This window comes from Falco biarmicus, chromosome 4 (assembly GCF_023638135.1).
Source record: "Falco biarmicus isolate bFalBia1 chromosome 4, bFalBia1.pri, whole genome shotgun sequence".
Classification (NCBI taxonomy): Eukaryota; Metazoa; Chordata; class Aves; order Falconiformes; family Falconidae; genus Falco; species Falco biarmicus.
In genome coordinates this window covers 40,741,755-40,763,980 of record NC_079291.1, presented here as the reverse complement: position 1 = coordinate 40,763,980, position 22,226 = coordinate 40,741,755, and the positions used below count along the sequence as shown (strand labels likewise).

The 22,226-nt window shown below is 38.5% G+C and overlaps 1 protein-coding gene across 13 annotated transcripts in view; it reads right to left on the bottom strand.

Annotated features, from left to right (window-relative positions):
• Positions 1-22,226, bottom strand: part of CACNB2 (calcium voltage-gated channel auxiliary subunit beta 2) — a 255,178-nt gene that overhangs the window by 79,542 nt on the left and 153,410 nt on the right. For 10 of the 13 annotated variants that reach the window (XR_008821273.1, XM_056334823.1, XM_056334824.1 and 7 more), the window contains one exon: positions 7,499-7,618. Coding sequence is in view for 12 of the 13 variants with exons in the window: in XM_056334823.1 (XP_056190798.1) it covers positions 7,499-7,618 (120 nt within the window). In the remaining variant the exon portion in view is untranslated. Of the gene's footprint in view, positions 1-7,498; positions 7,619-8,453; positions 8,983-22,226 lie in introns of those variants that run through there. The other 3 variants (XM_056334818.1, XM_056334819.1, XM_056334822.1) reach the window with 3 other exon arrangements.

The following is a 22,226-nucleotide window of genomic DNA, read 5'->3' as shown; positions in this document are numbered from 1 at the left end:
GAAAAACAGTAACTTCAGTAAAACAGCAGAAAGCTTAATGCTTTTGCTGTCCAAACTAGTCTTTTCCAAGCCACTGCACCACATCATGTGGGTCAGTGTTAGCTGGGGCACCTCTGCAAGGTGAGCCACTGTTGCTCTGCGCAGGAGTCCTCACTCCATCTCATTCCTGCTTCCAAAGAGCCCATGGCAGCCCACTACCAGCTATGATCACAAGGCTACTTTGTTCTCCGAGAAAATCCATCTATTTCCCCACAAGTTAATCCTTTGATACAACAGTTCTCCCTGCATACAGAACAAATACTTTACAATGGGAAGTTACCAGCTGTAGAACGCAAATGGAGAAGCTCAAGTGCTAGTTATCTAATACAAACATATATATAAAAAAAAGTATATCCATGGATGTGTATATGGTTATTTATAATGCATACATACATGTATAAGCACACACAGATATAAACACAAGTCCAGATCTACAGTTAAAATCCTTTTTTAAATTTTTTTAAAATTTAAATATTTAAAATATATTTTACTGAACTTAAGAATAACTAAGAGCCCTAATGCTTGCATAAACCTGCACCAGTAACACCTACCTTGAAAACATTTTACAACTACATTTAATTTTAGAGATTTTTTTTTTTAAATAAACCCCAAAAAAATCTCCAGACAGATTCTACATTAAGCTGGAATTGAAATGGGAAATGTGTATCAATAATTTAGAGCAGAAAGGATAAAATTATGGAAATTATCCCCACAGTAGATATTACAGATGTAAAAAGCTCAGTATTTAACTTCAGGTGATTACAAAAATTTTAGCTACCTTTAATGATGGCATGTGTCCTGAAATCATATTTTCCCCTCTATTTTTGAATCCGTATTCTCTTTCAAGCAAAAAGACATACATCAACTGTTCAAAAAAAATGCCATTCAGATAGCTGGACCAGCTGCTGGAAAAAAGTTTAAAGTTCTGAATTACAGTGTACTGTCCCAGACGTTGCCAAAAGTAAATCAGACCCTTAAACCTCAAGAAACTTAATGAAACAGGTGATATATTTCTTAACTGGAAACCACTTTGCTTAGAGTGACCAGCAGCATCTACCTCTAACATCAGTGAAACTGCTCACCTTTGCACCAGCCTGAGCAGCCTGCAAAGGCACACCTTAAATCCCCCTTTCCTGGGGTCCATCAACCACGCTCCCTCCTCACTGGTCACACAGAACATCCCCAAAGCCACTTCTCACCCTCTCATACAGTCCTCATGGCCCTCCGCAGCCTCTGCTGACCCCCAGGCCAGCATCTGGCCCAACACCTCGACCCATTGGTCACTACCACCCATGCCACAGCAAGGGCTGGCCTCAACATGCTTACTGTGTGCAGCTTAGCTCAGCAGCCACAGATAGGAGGTAGCAGGCAGCTGTCACCATGTACAGCTGGCCAGCATCAGGCACATGACAGCAAGGAGCCTCTGCTGTAACCTCTGCAGTACCAGCCATGCAGCAGAGGCTGACAGCGAACATGCTGTGTCTGCCACAGGGCCCCAAGGGAGGAGGAGCAGAAAAACAGCCAAGTGAGGATTTAAGATGAACACAGGTGCGTACCTGCCTTAGAATGCTTACTCGGGTTAAACTATTTCTTCCAACACTTCTTTTAATGAAGAACTGATTTACTTTTACAAAACTTTACTAACACTTGCATTGCTGCCTTTTATATGGCGATTTAACCATACTCAAAGTCTGAGCAAAGACATCTCATCAAGGAAGCGAGCAGGTGCCTGTGAAAGCAGCAGGTGAGGGCAGGCAGAAGAGCTATGCTTGTTCTCAGGACCTTTTCTCAGCATTCTCTCTCTATTCCTTGGAGACAATGTGTCTCTTTCTGCTGATTACCTGAAGAACATCAGGATATTAAAGGCTCTATCTACACTTACGTATCTAAATCTAGGCTGTCTTAATGTCCCTCCATTGTCTTTTTCTACTCATACTCAAGAAGCAGAAGAGGAGAGGGTACTTCTGAAACAGATTTGGTCACTTCATAATCATGGTACGAATGGGGGATGACAGATGTTTATTTTAATTAGAGAGGGTACTATTTCTGGAGCATTTCATTCCAGGTTACATGAGAATCTGCTGGAAGAAACAATGCCAGCCCCCGAAAAATGCAGCCCAACACCGAGAATGGATGAATTGTTCAGGGAAATAACCAACATAATGACAGGCATTAGTGCAGAGTAAGTGTACACACACTGAAGACAAAATAGATGATGAATTTGAACATAAAAACACCCTATAGGTCACAGATAGCAGTATAAAGGGAGCTGTTTGATGTTCCAGTATTACAGTCCAAAGAAAAACCAGCAGAAAGGAATGAAGAAAATGAGTATCTGAAAGCTGATTCGAGAAGATCCAACAATGTAGAATTCGTCTGCAGCTAAGCAACAACCAGATTTGCAACTGTATGTTTGGATCAACAACTCATTTACTTCCAGCTAGACCACTGTGCTGGCTCCCATGTAATCCCAACAACTCTGACACACAACATTAGCTATGTGAATTATAACATGCAATGGGAGTATTCTAAAACAAAAGGGCAAATCAGAAAAAAATAAATGAAAAAATATTACCATACACAACAGCTAATACAAAGTACTACCCTATGTTACTATGGCTTTGGGTGCTGTTCAGCACCACCATGTTCTCGTCATTGAGAGAAAACAGAATCTCTGTGATGGAATACGCTGACATAACGTAAGGACACACATCAAGGTGATGGGCACTTCTGGTCTGTCAAAAATGCTACTGCAGTTTAAGCAGACATACCTTAACTAGCTTTGCAGCTGCCTGCTAGCAGCATGGGGTCATTCAGAGGCTGTGAAACCTGTCCTAGAGTGAATAAATACTCAAATAACTACCCTTGGCACACTGCACTGGATAATTACATCTGACAATCTTTTTCATGCCTTCAGACTCACAGGGATATGTAAGCATTATCCCAGCCTGCTACACATTTCAAATCTGTGGTCCCCAACCCATGCATAGAGGCAATGCATTACACTTAAGAATTGCATTATTACTCATTCTCACAGGCCATCACCTCTACTACAGCACACATCAAGCAAGCAAAACACAACAGCTTCTATCAATGCTTACGAGCCAGCAAACATGCGTGGTATCAAAACATTAGTGCTTCACCATTTTAATGTAAAAATTATTTAAATGGCATTTTAAACCATGGATATTGCAAGTTTTAACAAACTCCTATAAAGGGTGCTAGCAGTAGAGCATTAAGTGGAGCACAAACAAAGCGGAGCTGAAAGGAATTGAGACTTCCTATTACGGACACAATTACTGACTTCTGGAAGGCCATGATCCAACATTGACAGCCATTTAGGCAGTTTCAGGACCAAAGGATGTTGAGAACAATCTTTAACTGAGAACAAAGAGCATAGGCTTGTCCCTTAGTCCTGCGTGAGAAACAGAACCTGGATTATTAACTGGCACTTTCAAGTACCCAATGTGTTAGAAATAACTGGGGAAAAAAATCATTTTTCAAAATGCTGAAAATATTCTATAGATCTCATCTGAAAACTGTCTCTGCATAAGGAGCTTTTAAAAGGCATGGGAGAAAAAAAAAAGGCAAAATTTAAAAAATTGAAGACAAGAGACTGAAGACAAAAAATAATTTAGTCTTGCAGAAGAGAAGAAAGAGGTTTACAGAGCACCTGACATTGTATTTCAGTCAAAAACTAGTTCATAGCATATGATGTGCTTGAGGCAAAATAAATCAATGGAGTGTTTGAATTTACCGACATTGCAGAGGGCCAAAAATCATTACTGAAGTCCCCTTTCTTATGTACAAACTTCAGCTAATTTAGCACTGAATTTAAAGGTCTCACTGATACATAGACGTCACAGTTTTCCTTTGATCTCATCCCTCTCACTTGGTGCAGTATTTTAAGCAAGGAATGCAGCAAGGAATGAACAACAAAAAAATATTTATTTACTATCATTTATTTTTAATCCTTCAAAACTAAAAAGCTTTTTTTCTGTAGAAATGACAATTTAAAACATATTGACACTAAAATCAGTTAATGTCATTGTATTTCTTATTTACTGTTTGGCTTGTGAATGCTTAAGATTTGTGTTCTTATGGAAATAGGAAATTCAGTAAAATGTCAGTACAAGCCCTTAGATCTGGGCATTGATAGCATGCCCTACTCAGTCACAACACAGGTCCTCTTTATCCCAGAGACAGCTACATACTATGGAGTATGAGGAGGATACCAAGGAAATCCTCAATGCCTTGAAATGCTTTTTTTCTATTAAAAAAAAAAAAATCAAACAAAACCCAAAAAACAACCCAACAACCTTTCTGTAATTGCACTGCTAAACTGTTCTATCCAAGAACACTTCATCTCAGCTTCAAGCTTAAACAGATTCATTTGAAGATTTGTTTCCCTGGGGATTAGCTGCTGGCCTGCAGGTAGCCTTGTTAGTTGCCTCTTAATTTTCCCTCCCTAGACAACTCCAAACGTGCACCTGTGACCCCACCTTCCTTACAGTAAGTCACATGACAAAGTGAGTCAGCAAAATATGCCTTAACGATTTCCCAGAGAAGCAATGCTTGTATAAAATAAATAAATAAATAAAAATGGCCAGAATGTGTATTCTCTTACAATTTTTGGGGGGGTGGGGTGTGTGTGTGTGTGTATTTTCCCTGTTTGGATACATACCAGATATGCATATTCTGGTTTCATTTACACAAACACTCAGAATCCATAAAAATCAAAATACAGAAAAATCAAAATCCTCCTAACAATTTACCATTGTGTGCTTTATTACTATATTTTTCACTCCATTTTAAGGTGTTTTCCCTAGCTGTAAGAAAGAAAAATGGATGTCATTAAACTGTTTTCATTAAGTGCGTGACACAGTTTAGCAGGTTTTTTTATCTATCCTTAATTCACTATCATTTTCCCTCCACCGCTGCATTATTCATGTATGTCATCTTCTTCTAATTCCTGTGACAAATACAATTGTAATGACTGTATTTAGGATCAACACTTCCCCTCACGATATTAGAAGGTGAAAAGTTAAAGCAGCTGCGTCACTTGGCTCTGCCTGGTAGCTGGTCAGGACGATAGCAAGGCAGCCATGGAGAGCAGGCAGCAAAACCTGCTGCCTGCAGGAAACAGGTCTGGGCACACACAGGAGCCAGGCAGCACCAACACAAGTTACCGCTTCATTAATTTTACTGTGTTTCAGGGAGGTGAAGGACTAAATCACCAATAAAGGCAGAAAAGCGTACCCTATCATATTTTAGATGTACTGGATTAGGTTTACTTTACATCTTGTAAAACGTTTATTTCAAACATAAGCACAAAATACACATAATATTTCATTTAATATTATTGATTTAAATATTAGACTAGACTAAATGTTACACTGTTATATACAGGAAATTACTTCTATACATTACAGCCCGTAATTATTTGTATTATTGAGAAACAAACATGCTAATGTATTTTGAGCTTTGATCCGTTTTAAAGTACAAATCATTTAAATAATTCATTTTGTGTTTTCTATATGACTGGAATTACCCATTGTTATAGCAGGTTGATTTTGGCAGTGCCTTTGCTACTTTGACTGTTCACAAGTTGTCTTACAGTTTCAGACGGTGTCAGACCTAGAGACTGTATCTTATGCCAGCTGGAGTGAGAACACTGGTTTGATGTATAGAAATACAGTTTTAAAAAGTCAGGGTCTGCTAGCGGTTTCTCTACAAACTACACTGGCAACTGTGCTAGAGGTCATGAATATTACATAAGGGCAGTCCATGCACTCAAGCCAGCATCTGTAAGCCAAATTCCCATAGCAACACTCACATAGATTTACTCATCGCTAAGAGATGCATCAGTTCAGCAGTTAGTGCTGCACTGCTACCCCGATTAGTCTGCAAGATATTATTACTTCTTTTAAAGACTGCAGTTACTGATAAAATTCAACACTTCACCTGAATTTCAGGGTAGCCTTTATCATTTTCCTATGAGCAGAGAAATCTTACAAAAAGCAGCCCTGATAAACTGAAACTCTCGATTACGATCAGCAACATCTCTAAGATACAAGGCGGAAGTGAAGAAGCGGGCTGCTTCTGTCGAGTTTCTGCTATAATGATCCCAGGATAGCAAGATCAAACTTCAAAGAGATTTTCAGCATCTCATACAACTGGCAAGTTCCAGCAGCTCATCAAAATACTGTTTAGGAACTCTTAGTAAATATCAGTGGATAATTACATTTAAAAAAAAACCCCACTCTTTGGCTTTCCTGTTCCAAGTTTTCTGGCCTGATGAAGCCGTCTGCTGGTGCATTACAGTCCTGTACTATTTATGGAGCTGGTCCTCACCATACAATCAGGTACATAGCTCAATGATCTGGACTCCTGAATTTCTGAAGAACCCTTGTAAAACAGGTGGCATAAATGGGTAGAGGCAAAGCTGGCAGAGGAAAAGGAAACATAATAGGAGATGGATGGGAGATAGTGAAATAAAAAACAAGGCAAAATGGAGGAGGGGAGTCAGAAAGTGAGAGAAATACAGATCAGGTAGATCTGAGAAGGGATCTCAATAGTGTATTTAAATATTTAAATTAAAGATATGAAAATTAAAAATGTATCTTGGAATACAGTAATACACTGAGGTCTGGCAGACAGCATACAGAAAAGAAACTAGAACGAAGTGATAAATGAATGCTAACAAATAAGATGAGCATGATTTTTACAGGCACAATAGTATTTAAAGACATAGCATAGATGGAAAAAAAAAAAAAAAAGCCCACCTCCTCTCACTGCTAAAACCTTCACAGTCATAAATGGATCTCTTGGAAAATACAAAAACACTGAGAAAGAACCTAAAGCTTATTTAGTATTTCCTTACTAAATTGTCACTATCTGCCAGGAGTGTGGAGATGGAAGGAGAAATCTTAACTCCTAGAGCATATTAGTCACTGTGTCATTTAACACACAAACTGTAAAGAAAGTCAGTGAAGTCTTCAGGAAAAACTTTGTAATAGATTCTCCCTACTTACAAATGACATGTAGGGACCGATCCTTTACTGAAGGGAGATGAATAGGATCTGTGAGGCCTGATTCCTAGAACTATAGTTTTGAGTGCTGTAGCTATCTACGGGTAAACTTTCACAAACATCTTCAGTAAGAACTCAAAGTTTTAACCCTATACACTGCAATAAATCCCTACATTCAATAAAAGAAATGCACAGATACAAATAAGATTGTTCTGAAATACACAAGTCAATCAAGTGCTTTTTATGGAAATCTAATTCTAAGCAATTTTTACTGGAAAGTCTATTTTCTACTGCTGTCTGGAAAATCTTTGTAAGAGGTCTTATGCTGTATGTTAATACATTAAAAACATTTGTATTAGTAATGGATGAGATGACAGCTCTTTAAAGGTGAACATTTTATGAGTCTGTAACATGAAAGAACACCTTACCTTTGCTTTTTCCAGCTGTGCCTGGGCCTGTCGCTCTGCCTCTCTCCGCACTGCTTCCCTGTCTTCTTCCAAAGATACATCTGAATCAGATGGACGGCTGGTGTAGGAGTCCGCCGAACCCTGCACAAGAAAAGGAAAATTATGTCACAAGTTGTTTTGGTGTTAAAAAAATAAATAAATAAACCAGAGAAGTGGGTATACACCTTGCATTTTCTCTTATTTCTGTATCCCTGAAAAGAAAGTAAATGCCCAAAAAGGAAAGTCACTTAAAAAAATTATGTCTAGGTAAATATTTTCTTCTGGAGAGTTTCCAAAAGTACAGGTGTCTTTCCTGGTGTTTTATTTCCTGCACTATCCCCATGCTCTTATTTGCCTGCTTTTCAGCAAGCAGAGCCAGTTGCTCTGTAGAGTAACAGCACTGGTGCAGTGCAGGGCTGAAGGACACACAGCAGCTTCAAGGATGGCTCCCTAGAAATTAAAAGTCTAAACAGTGACAGTACTGTCAAGGAAACAATTTTATAATAAAAATGCAAATTCAGGATCAATAATTACCATTACACAATATCACCGCTAACAGATTTAAACTCTGCTACCCATTTTAATTTTAGGGCAACCTCTTTACCTGACACACTTTCCCCATCAGAACTGCAAATGGCTCATATCCATCTCTGCCCCTCAGCAAAACATGCAAATGACCACAAATCAACTTCCAACTAATAAAATCCTTCTGGACTCAACACATGTCCCTGTATCACCACAATGGAATCAGCCACAATGCCAGAACAGCTCTATAAATAATGACAGCTCTGCTTTCTCTCTGCATCTCCCTGCATACAAAACAGAGTTCTGCTAATTCAATCAGAATGAAAACAACTGTCCTCTCCTCACTGCCTTTTTCCCTCTCCCTCTCTGCAACACATATCATATATGCCGATAATGAAAACGTAGGGCTTACACAGATATCAGAATTCTTCAGACGTCCTCCTTTGGCTCTTTTCAGAAGCCTGATCCAGGTGGCCTTCATTAGCCAGACAGCTCAGTTATTGTCCGCAGCTGCAGCGCCCGGCACTGATCTCATAAAACATGTGCACACTGAGCACCGCAGAATCACTGTTCCTTTCCTATCCATGCTCTGCTGTGAGAGCCTTCCTTCTCTTCCCTCTGCCTTTCAAGCTTGCAGCCTCACTGTTTCCAAGTATTCTACTGCAATAAAATTCTCAAATTTTCTCATGCCAGTAAAGAAAAAAAAAAAATCCAAAAAATCCACACCACCTCCAAAAATCTCAACTTGAATAATAAACACATAAAACAAACCAGGCTTCAGATAAATGTTGTGAGGGATGCTTCGGCTGATCATAAACTGAGATCAATCACAGAAAAATACCTAGGGCTTTTTCCCTTCTGTTTTGGGGGGCGGATTTGGCTGTTAAAAATAGTGCTTATAGGAGAACCTTTCAAAATCCTGTGCAAAATGTATTCAGTGACATTTGCAAGTGCAAAGTTCATTTCATCTCTTCCTAGATTGGCTGGGGGAGGGGTAACAGGCTGTTCATATCACTGGGCATGCTCCATATGTGCAGCCTTTTACGCAGATGCTCACATCACACCAGGTTGTTAGCCTATGCCAAATTGCCATTTTACATCTCAAGGGTAAACAGCTGGAAAACGCAAGGTCCCTGTGAAACTGGAAGAGCTGGTACAGCCTCTCATTCCCGTCATGTATGTCTGCTGCAAGCCACGTTTCCCTTGGACGCTCAGTTCTGTCATGCAGCACTTTGCTGCAAAGCTCTGCCCTCTACTCTGAGCTCTCTTACAAAAAACATACATCCAAAAATATGCCTGTTGAGCAGGAATTTAACCCCCTAGTTACTGCTTATATTATTCTGAGAGCAGAAGAAAGAAGCAAAGAATAACTACAACATACCACTTTACACATAAATATTAGAACCTGATATGGCAAAAGTGAAACCAAACATTGAATTTCTGTATTCTGCTTTTCAGATTCACTCTCTATCCTTTCATAAACTTGACCAAGGGAAGAACATGCTAAGGCATGGTTTTCTCGGGCATTTACGATTCTCTAACAGACATGTAACGTTCTAGCTGAAAAAGATCACTGTAGCTGACTGCAGCACCTGACTTTGACATAAATTCACAGTTAGAAGAAAAACAGAGGATAGAGATTACAGCTGAGAAGTGTGGTCAGGCATGTGTCATGGTATGTCAGCGTGTCCCAGGAAGGACCAAATCCTGCCACGATTTGTGCTGTGTAACAATGAAATTGCCCCATCACAAGTGATGCAGCAGCCTACTTTTAACCACTACTAGAGCAAAAAATAGCTGTCACTAAGCTGACAGTTTAAAATAAAGGTAAATTTTAACTTTCCGAGTGTTTTATTTTTTTCTGTCCTGAAGCCCATAATAGTTACAGCATAGGGTTTAATAAGGTGCCTTTAAACTGACATAAAGAAAATTATTCTCCAAGGGATATTTTGCTTACAGGAGTCCAATACATCTGCCACGTTCTAGTGGTCTTCCAAAACTAAAATGCCTACTGAGCTAAAGCAAAAGGAGTGGAAAATAAAATACACTCAAAGTTTTCTTTAATTTTTAAAAAAATCTTGTCCCTTAGGAAAATATCCAGATGTCCTGTAACCTCCTCAGAGCCTTTCAAATTTGGCAATTCTTTAAAAGTTCCCTTTGCCACAACTCCTGATACAGGCCCCCAAAGGAAACAATGGCAAAAGACAAGCAGCAACAAGCAGATAGAAGTTAAGCATAGAGTTTAAATCCTATTACAGTTGACACACCAGTGGCCTGTGGTCAAAACCACTACACATTCTCACAGCATTAATGAAAGTCGAGACTGCGATGAACCCCCCCTCCCCCCATAGAGGCCCAGCCTCCAGGACACTCTGGGGTCCCTCAACACTCAACCCCCTTCAGCAACAGCACATCCAAACCCTTCCCCACCAGCGCTGCAGCTCCTCAGTGCCACTCAGCTGCCAAGTGAGGCACATAACCAACGTTATAAATGTCATTTTTATGTTTATGTCATAAACCAACCCCAAAACAACACTACCTCTCAGTAAGAGAAAAATAAACAAACCAGCCATTAAGCCTGACACAGCAAAGCACAACGCACAGTGTGGGTGTTAGCTTTCTACAGCACTTCCACAGTGAACACATCGTATTTTCCACTGATCAAGTGGCATGGCACCACTTTTACTATTGTTCATTCTGCTGTCCAGAAGGGATGCTGCCCCACTGGTCCTCACCCTATTAAAAAAAAAAAAAAAAAAAAAGAAGTCATGAAGCACAGAAATGTAATTCCTATCTCCACTAAGGGGGCAAAATGCCTTTTGGGTCAGGCCGGAATTGCTAAATTTGGCATTTCATCCTCCAGGCCAGAGAGATCATTTATAGTGCTAGTCACGTTGGCCACAGTCCCAACACACATCCAAAAAATCATAATCACGCAATTTACTTTAATTTTATTGACAAATCACATAAATCAAACTCAACATTATGTTTATTTTCCCAGTGGGACGGACATGGTCATGTAAATTTTCTGTGGAAAGATGAATTCAGGAGCTTCTTCACCACTCGAATATGGAAAAAAAAATAATATCAAAGTCAGACATCGTGGCAATGCAGGAAAAGGGGGAACATACGATTATGATTAATTCATTTTATAAACTACTGAATATTCTTATGCAAGCTAAGATTGTATTCAACCACTTTAAGATAAAAAAAAATCAAATATATAAAAACTGTGATGAAACTACAGTGGAAATACCTTGACTATCCAAGGAAAACTAGGCCAAGTGGACGTGCATTGCCCATTCATGCCAGCTTAGGAAACTACATTGCATCCCTGGTTTACAGAAACATTTGGGGTTGCTCTGGAGAACAGTATAGATCTTCTCCTGAGAGCTTCTGAAATTCAGCCTTTCTGTGATGCTGCAGGTCTCCATCTCCTTCTACTGCAACGTGGAAGAGCTGCAGTAATATGTGTATGTAATATATGCTACTGTAGCCCCCAGTTCCTCATCCTTCATGGCAAACTGTTTAATAAAAAGTGTGATAAGTCATGTTAATAATTACCCCATCTATTTGTTATTTTTTCCTTTTCTTTTCCTCTTTACTTGGCAGGTTTACAAACCCAGTTTGCCAGAAAAATAACTTCCTGTTTTAATAATGTGCTTGACAAATATTTACCAACTATCTTACTACTTACTATATTAGAATAGCTTCTATGAGGTATTCTTATAATATGAAACCATGCTTTTCACACTGCTAGAGGTCATGTGTGATCACATTTGAGCTCCATTTTCTTCAAGACCATACATGACTTATCTTCAAAAGATTGGGTCCTTCAAGTAAGATGGCATTTTATTATGTTCCTTTACCTGCAGGTAGAAGCTCCTTAGTTAAAGCATGTGGTGCCCTCTAGGTCTTGTTTTTCTTGTTAGTTTTCTGTACCCATGCTTAACTTTGGTCACTACAGTTGGAGCTTAAGTACATATTTCGACTGCAGTGTTACATTCATAGTTAAAAACCTGTGTTGTGTTTGGTCTGTTACTGTAATAAATTTTCACTGGGTTAATATAGCTGTCATTTCACTTGCAAATTCAGACATAGACTTCATATTATATCTCCTCATAAAAAATAAAACTGATCCTCTGAGTAGTATGAGTTTCTCTGTAATGGGATAATCCACTTATGAACTGGATATCATGAAGACAGATAACTTTCCAAATTACTGAAAATTCTCAAATAATTCTCATCTTAGATTAAAAAAGTTCCTTCAAGAAGAGACTTTTTATGTTCTTATGTATTAAATGAAGGCATGGAGCAGTAAGCAAACATACAAGATTTTACAAGGCATAAAGAAACACATGTGACTGCACATGAGAGTACATATATATATATATATACACACATACATACTCTCATCATTTGTAATACTGAATTCTTCTCCCAGATACATTTTTCATCTCTTCATTCAATGCTGAAGAGAATTTTAAATCCAAAAAGGAGAATCTTTATGTCTTCATTCAATTTATACTTTGGGTATGGAAAACTGAGGCCTCGCTGTGCCAGTAAGAGGAACAATTCATTTCAATATTCAGAATTTATACAGGTATATTCCTAACTACGTATCTTCTAATCTTTTGACATAGTAAGAACAACATCATGTATCCTTCTAGGACATGATTTGAGATGGTATAATTACGTCCCTGTGATGTGCTACTACTTCTTGAGTGCTAGGAAATAAGGTAAAGGAAAAAAAATGTTGAATTTTTTTCAACCTTTTATGGAAAGGTTATTTCCACAAAATTTTTATTTCACTTCAAATCCTTAAGACTGAAACAGAACAAGGCAAAATGTTAAATATTCAAGTTTAGTATGAAGTGAAACTGCTGACATTGGCAAATTATAACACATCAATAGGGAATACAGATTGTCCTGTTTCATCATAAACTGACCAACCTGAAATACAAGCCACATGATTAAAAAAAAAAAAAAAAAATAATCAAAAGCACTCCCACAAATGCACCATCAGTAGAGACCTCAGTTTGGCAGAGTGGCCACAGCTGGTGAATGTGAAAATTTCTTATTAAGTTTTCTCCAGATGTCTAAGCAATGTCATTATTTTGAATTATGCTGAAGAAAGCACAAAATGCTGCTCTGAGAATGCTATAGTGTGTCTGTCATACTGATGTTAAAGTTAACTATTTCAGGGTATTACTAATATAATTAATTCAAATTAATTGTATGAAATGTGTATTTGGCATATATGAAAAACTGAAGAAACACATTTTAACAAAGGAAAAAGGAAAGAGACTACGTATTCCTTAAGGGGATATCAAGCAGGAATTATTGACTGCTTGTGTAAGGGCCATGAACACTTCACAGTCTGGCAACTGCCAAGGCTAGTTCTGATGTCCTCTCCGGTCCTTGGCATGGGTCCTGCAGTGCTTGGTCATTTGCCCATTACACACATATTTGTACTTAAATGCTGTAAAACTTAGCTCTCCCATAATTACTATACAAGGAGGGCTACCAGCTCCTACAGCAGTCACTGAAATCCTCTGCTACGTTTGCATTTAAAAAATAAAAACAACGTAGATTAGAATTTTTTGTTGTTGTTTAGAGCTAACTGGGCATTGATATGGCATCTACAACCATGGGGGACTTTCAAATAACAGGAGTGAAATTTTAGAACAGCTGGGAGATTTAGGGTGGCAATGTGATTAAAAAGTAGATTATATAGGAAACCAGTCTTCTCTTTACCCTGAACATGACTTCGGCAAGCTTGATTGCAGCACCCAGCTTGACACTAACAGGTTTCCAAGGTGCTAATCCAATCGACAGCTGGATGAACGCAGAGGTTTTTAAAACCACCCTTAGGTTTGCAGAAGCCAAGATTTTGGCATTCACGAACCTGGTAAACAGTTGTACCAGGTACTTTATCAGGGAAGAACAAAACAACAAAACCCAAAATACCTACCACCACCACCACCCCACCACCATCCCCCAGTTCCTGATACTAGCCTAAATGTTTGCTTTCCTGTTGTTTTGCTACAAAAACGTGGCATAAGCAGGTATTTTTAGAGGAACCATAGTCTCTTTTCATGGGGACTCTTCAGAAAAACTTTGACAATATGCGCATTGCTTCCAAAAGGGCAGCTGAGCTGCAGAGCTCAGTCTAGTTACCAAACAAACAAACAAACAGGCAGACCCTCCAGAGTCAGAGCTAAGCTTTCGCCAAATCTGTAGGATGCTCTGGTGTGTTACCATTTACCATTTTTTTGCAAAAACCAAGAGGGAAAACTACTTGAGACTACTATTGTATTAGGCACTGTACAGCCACAAAGTGAATGACGGACCCCCCCTTAAAAGAACTTGCAGTCCAAAGGCTGAGAAAATAAGAGCAGAAAAAAAACCAGGAGCAAGAAAGGGATCAAGGTAGCAATGCAATAGAAAATAAAGCATTTTTAAATATTCGGTATCAGCATTATGACTCATCCCTTGCATAATCATGGTGGGTTGTTGTTTTAAGTAAGTTTTCTATATGTATTATGGCAGAGATTAGTTCTGTGAAAGCCTCTGAAGGAGGATAATCTGGTATCTGTATACTCGAGCAAAGAGAGAAAGCCCTTTTGAGGAAGAGGGCAATGACAGGAATATAAGGAGGTCTCATGGCTTATCAAAATATGATTTATCAGCAGTATAATCACATCATTGAGAACTTTAAAAAAAATTCCCCCACCTAAAGAAAAAAAGGGATTTGATTTTTCAAGACGATTAACTGAATCTAAAGGATGGGATTAAATTATTGACAATTTTGAGCTGTAAGGAAAAGTCAGAGCAACAACAGAGCTAAGATGTTGCCAGTGGAACAACTCAGAAACAGGTGTCAAAGGAAGAAAAATACACCAAGGAAATGATTGCAAGCTGCATGAACCTGAATCATCTCACTATCTCAGACTGTCAGCACACACATGGGTATTAACACAACTTGGCTGACTCATGGTAACTTTTTAAAGCTCTGATGACTTGATAGTATGTCTAAGCCCTTAGGCAAAGGTAAACCAGGATTATTAGTAACAAGATGACCTATGGTGGTGTTTACTGAGACAAAAGTGGGTAGAAAATTGAAAGTTTTCAGAGAAAATGAGAATATCATTTTTGACTGTATTAATCAACTGCAGCTATCACAAAGGCAGGATTTTAAATCGCAGAAAGACAACTCAGGAAAAAAAGGATTTAGAATATAAAATGCTATGTGTCGATACACGACCACAGAAAGAGACAAAAGACTGGGTCAGCCACAAAATTACAAGGGCTCAATCAAGAAGAGGAAAAATAGAGAACACATCTGGGATGAAAACAAGGAAATAGAAAGACAACTAGAAAAGGAAAGAATGCAAAGCAAAGCATGGCAACCATCATCTCAATTCGTCTCAGCTCAGTGAAAAGTGCCAATTTAGTTTCTCTGTTCCAGATCTTCAGTATATTTTTATCTGGGATTTTGGTTCAAGTCATTAAGATTTTCTGCATACTTAAAAATAACTTCCTTGAAAATTTGACATGAAATTCTGTTAGCAATGGAGAATTTTGAAGGAAAAAAAATAAATTCCTTCCTATTTTATCAAATTATCTCCATATGTACAATCCCTACCTGATTTTCAAATGTAACATTTTTAATCTACTCCAGGCAGCAAATGGAAAGTCTGGGGTTTTGTTTGCTTGTTTAACTTGTTAAAAATGTTCAGGTTAAGTACATACAGTATAGTCTTCCCTATTTTACTATTTCAAATGTAATGATTGCTTTAATACATATTTTTACTTGCTACCCTTCATTTCTATACTGTAACTATAGCATTCATTTGTTTAAATAATTATTCCATATATCTTCATGAGTTAGTTTGACAAACACGCACTCTGAAGAAACTCCTGTCATACACTAGCTGTCTACAGTATTTTTCAACCTCCGCTTAAGTTTATTTTCCAGCCCATCATCTACTACTGAAATCTTGATTTTCTAGTCATGATCTTTTGTTAACAGCAATCAGTTACTGTCATGACATAAAACACTGTGATTTGATCAATGCTTATATTAGGAGAGGTTTTCTTACCAACACCTTTGTTAAAATTACACACAGTGAAGACTAAGGAATTAATTACATTTCCCTAATCCAGGCTCACTGAAAGCTCAAGTCTGTCAAACAGCGGTTCTTTTGTGACTCAGCACTGGTATCTGTGGCAAGCGTGATCATTCTTTAAGTATCTGCAGCCTTCCTCTCTCCAATCCTGCCAGAAACACCACATGAGCAGCTTTCACACTGCATGGCACTGTTTACTTCAGGACAAAAACACTATATAAAATACAGATAACCTCATCAGGGGACTAATTGTAATGAAAAATATCAGGATACTTTCTTTATACCCATTACCTATCCTATAGGTCCAGCATAAGCCAAAGCAATTACTTGCAGGTTTCCCAAGACACTGAAGCTCCTTACACCCTTTAGATATTACAATTACTCTCACCTGATTTCAAGAATACAACAGCCCGTAATACTTTCACATTGATAAAAGGATCTCTTGAAAGGCCTTTTGACCCTCCTGTCTACCACATATTAAAATAATAATCTTGGAAAATTCTGTCTCTCCAGCACGTTTTGTTCTAAAATGAAAAGATACCAGTTAATGTATAGATCGCATGATGTCAATGGTTCACATAATTGGCTCTTTGAGATCTGATATATGCACCCACGCAGAGCAGGTGAGGTTATCAAGTATGTGGTGTGTCGTATTCATCAAAGGACACAAAGCTAAAGCAAGCACTGCATGCCTGATTCTCCCATCCCAATCCCCATGTTACTGCTTGTACAGCTCCACCAAATGTCTTTTCAAAGACGGAGTTTGTGATTCTGACTCATGAATCCTTCCTATTGAGCTTTTAGAGCACTATCCCCATCTCTTTACTAAGAAGTGAGACTGATGTCTCTGTGTTACTATCACTGTTTTCCATCTGCAAGAGAATAAAAGAATGCAAAGAGTATATACAACACTTGTTTACAAAATATGAATTAGTAAAAGGTTGTAGGAAACCATCTGATATTGTATAATCCTTAATAAAGAATAAATCTAAATATATTTTCTTACAGCTAGGACAGATCTTGTACTATAGATTTATGTTTAGCACTTCTGAGATATGATTGCTTAAATAAAGATGGGAGGGTTAAAAGAGAGGTATATGTTTTAGGCAACCTGGAAACAGAAACGTACCTGCTACTGAAGATGGTGAATTAGATGCTAACCTGAAGAGAAATAAAATATAAATGAACTGCAATAGAAAAATTAAAGGAAATCATAAAAGCAGCACATGGTGGTGTGAAATTTCCTAACTCAATGTTGGAATATTTTTTTGTGTTCTGGAACCTTCAAAGCTTAGTAGAATACAACAGCTACTTTCCAGGATAGTAAGTGAACTTGGGTTTTCCAAATTATTGCAACCGAGAAGACCAAACATTTTCTGGTTTTCAGGCATAAAAGAAACATCAGGAACAGGCTTCTTTCTGATTCAGAACAGACTGACTGGGTCAGGAGAGCACAGCGCATCATATCCCTCACCGAGCCATTTCCTCCTCTAGAGGAAGCACCAAATTTTGGATCACTGGTTGCTCTTTCATATATTGCTGCAATACTGAATATTTATCAGCAAATCAAACATGTATTTTCTGTCAATCTAAATTCTTAAAAAAGAATGGCTGAGGACTACAATACCTGCACAAGCTGTCTCCTGTGTCAGAGCTATGGCAACATACTACATCTTGTTCTCAGGACTACAAGGTACTTCAGGCAGAAAGGGGGCTCAGAAGGTCTTGAGTCCAACCTCCTGCTCAAGCTGTGAGACCAGACCCGCTTGTTTTACCCAGTTGGGTCTTAAAAACTTGCGAGGATAGAGACTGCACAGCCTCTCTGGGAAAACCCGTCCCATTGACAGACTATCCTCACAGTGAGGATGTTTTTTCTTATATCCAGTCTGAATCTCTCTTATTCCAGCTTCCAGTGTCCGTTTCTTGCCCTCCCACCATGCACCTCCAAGGAGCCTAGCTCCATGCTTTTGATAACCTCCCTACAGACGCTGGGGAGGCTTCAGTTTCCCACCAAAGCCATCTCACCTCCAAATTGAACAATCCCTGGTCCCTCAGCCCATACCTTCAGGCCAAGTGATCTAGCCCCAACCTTCTGGGGCGCCCTTCACTGAACTCTCTCCAATTTATCCACATCTGCCTTCTTTTGGGGCACCAAAACTGGTCACATTGAAGCAGATATGTTCTAACGAGTGCTGTGATCACCTCCTACTGCCTGTGCTCCTGGTTCATACAGGACTTAGGGCTTCAGGATTAAAAGAGTATGTGACTTTGGAAAGAGAATTTAATTCTCAAAAAAGAGTCAACATACCCCTTGGGCAAACCTGTATTTATAGGTGTGCTATACGATAGTCAACTTATTAAAAAATTTTAAGACATGCAATACCTCACATTGCCGTAAAGCAACATTATTAATAGGTACCACGATCAACTAACATCGTAAAACCCCTCAGCTAAAGACTCCTTCCAACACATGCCTACCAAGTTTCTGGCCACAAGAGAGCCTCCAGCACCTGCAGCGATGAAAGACCCAAGAATGGAAACTCCAGTACTGCAAGCTTTAAGGTCTCAAAATATGCTGTGCTAACTCTCACCAAAGAAATACAAATGAAACCCTGTCATCCCTGACAAGTTTTTTTTCTTCAGGAACTGCACTGGCTAAAGCCTGCTTTTTCCTCTCTGCTCCATTGTTTGGAAATTAAATTAATGCCCTCCCTAAACTCAACCAGTTACGCTCAATTAAAAGTTGTATTTTCGCCAGTTTATGAGGGAATCTGCTTCTGCTTGAGGAATTACCACCCAAACTTATCAGCTGTACCACTGCTGCCATCACCACTGGATTCCTGCTGACGGGATGGGTATACTACAAAGATGTTGCCGAGACTGCTGTTCTGCTGTGCCAGTTAGTAAGAGAAGTATTATTTGGACAAGATTCCTAAAGATAAAAGACGATGACAGTTAATAAGGAACCAGAAGAAAGTAGGTAAGTGGATGATGGGCACCTATGACAAAGCAGCAAAGAAGGATGAGGCTTTGGCAGGAGAAATATGAGAGAAAATTTCACGGATGTAGGAGATAGAACTCAGAAATGCTCATTGGTCTGCTGTCCACTAGTTCTCGCCGCTCTCCAGTTCAGCAGCAGAGACCACAAAAGCAGAAAAATATTTTCTCTAGGATGAAAAATACTGTATAAAAGGATGGTCAAACAAAAAAAAAAAATTACCTCAGTGCTGTTTGTGCTTATATGCCTGGCACTACTAGGAGAGTTACTAAGCTAATATCTGGGTTTTGGTTTTTTTTAAAAAAATCAATATAGATTTTTATAACATCTAACCACTTCCACCTCTGTACTGTATGCAGTTTTCCATTAGAGCCAACAGAGACCCTGCTCTACATGAAGTCAGTCCCCAATGTATTCACGAACAGATAAAGACTACAAAATGCTAGAGAAACCCAAGATGCATCATCTTTTCCAGGTCACATCTGTTGCCTATACAGTAGTCATGTAGGTTGTATACATGCTGCTACACCACAAATTCAAACACATTTGTACTCAGACCCCCCAATGACTCTCCAAAGACACAGCGCTGTCTTCCTTGGCTGGGCTGAAGTCAGAAGTCAACACTAAATGCAAGACAGGCTTTTCATGCTTTCAGAGGTCTTATTCCTACTGACTTTCACTAGTATTTCAGTTCATCTCCACTTTTGGGAAAAAAAAAAAAAGGAATTTAGAATCTTAATTATAACTCTTTTATTTTACATGTATCCTTAACTGATTTCAGCTAGGCTGAACCTAAAACACTTAATACAAACTTTCATTTAAGGAAACCAGAATTTCACTCTAGATTTGCACTGCTCTCCTTCCATCACATCTTCTGTAATGATTATTCTATCTATAATCAACAGTAACTCATAAAGCTAGCATCTCTTTTCCTGTTCAAAGTTTTTGAGTTTACAATGGGTAGAATAAAAATTATGGCTTATTGTTTCTCTCCTCATACAGAAGAAAAAGAAATGTTTGTTGCTGAAGTTGGCAGTAGCACAAATGTGCGCTTTTATAACCTCTCATGTTCTGTTAGTTGTCTGCAGGCATGGATCTTTTTTATTATTTGAAAAGGCAGCAGTATTTTCAAGTCCTGTTCATTTTCAAAATCATCAGCCTATGATCTTAATAGCAGCTCCTTTTTGTTTCCTCTTTGATTATGCTAAAGTAGACCTTAAATTTAATAGCATTTAATTCACATCATAAAATCTACCAGAGAAGTGCAGGGATAACTGTCACAAGGCAAGCTGATCCACAAAACCTGTTGTGTAACTGGCAGGACTAATCTCTCCCACCACACTTACAAACACAGATGTCCAGGTTTATTTAAAATAGCCTTAAGCAAAACAGCACAACTTGTGGTGTTTGGATTTTTTTTCTTTTTTTTTTTTTTTTTTTTTTTTTAATATATGCATTTTACTGGGAGGAATTTGATTGCAGAAAGATCTCAAATTTTATTCCTGTGCTGACAAGGCAACAAAAGTTAGAGGAAATGCTATCAGTTGGATTGTATTTGCTTCCTCAACAGAGCAAGGCCAGTCCAATCCAGACTGTTTCCCAGATGTTCTTGCCTGCAAATTCTGCTGAACCTCTGGATCCAAATTGACCAGAACATTATTTTGTACTAATAAGATAGGACTGAACAGAATTATTCATTTTTTCCTTACACTTCTATGTTACTGGTGGGGGTTAATAACATTCACACATGCATGGGAAAATTCTTAGAAAGCAAAGCAGTTTACTAGCTGCTATCAGCAAACAGGTGTATGTGGTAATTATTAAAAACCCCCACAATTTCTTGCTAAGTTCTAGTGAAATGTCAACCAGTGAAAGCAACATTTCACATATGGTACTAGAGCCTTGTACAATAGGACTTATGATTTTACTTAGGCATCTCTGAAGGCCACCCATGTTCTTGCCAGGATGTCCATGTCACAAGTAACAGAATTACAGCAGACAATATAGATACTTCTATCTTACAAAGACCACAGGATCATTAAAGGAAACAGAACATAACTTTCTTAAATATATGGGGTAAACCACAGTACAATACATATGAGAAATCTACTATATTCGAGCAACACTCTAATGCCTCTGTCCTTCAGATCCCTACAGATGTATCACTATATTCATATGGAATGCAGATGAAGACAAAAAAAAAATCATAGTGAATTACAGATTAGAGGGCTAAAATTTCAGAATTATATAGGGCATGCTTCAGCAATGAAACCTAAATCATGGGCATTTGCAGGACAAAATGAAGTCTTCTAAGACCGAGTTTTGACTTACAATGTAAAACATGGGAATATCTACTGTGGTGCCAGTAATATTTCTATATAGCCTGTATTCTCTGAATAGAATCACAGAAAAAAATAGGTTGGGGAGGGGACATCTGGAGGACAGGACACCTAGTCCAACCTCCTGCTCAATGCAGTGCCAGAATCAAAGCCCGATCAGCTCGCTCAGGACCTCGTCCAGTTGAGTTTTGAAAAACTCCATAAGTGAAAATTTTGCAACTTTGTATACAACTTCACTTGTTAATCCCCCACACCAGAAAAACATAAGGAAATTCTAATAGTAACCTAAGATATTAAGATAATAAACTATGAAGTGATACAACATTTATGCTCAAAAATTAGCCTGCTGAGCTGCTTCCACAGGCAAATACAACTATATCAAGTTCAGCACAAAGTCCATTTCAGTAAAGCCCATTTGCGCACGTGAAAAAACCTTAATTACTTACAGTGAAGAAAAAATTAAGTTTCTCATTTACTTTCAGGCAAATACACTCTATACAGACACGCAGAGACCTTTTTCCTATCATATTGAGTTGTTCCTTGAATGAATAGCCTTTCAATACAATTATATTCTTATATTACAATACTCTAACAATAGCTATGCATGTATCAGCCTTGTTCCTATAAACTGGCCTACTACTGTTCCCTCTCCTTAAAATTCCTCTAACTGTCTACCTGCCTAAAGGTAGACTTAAGAGCTCAACTGAGTAGGGACG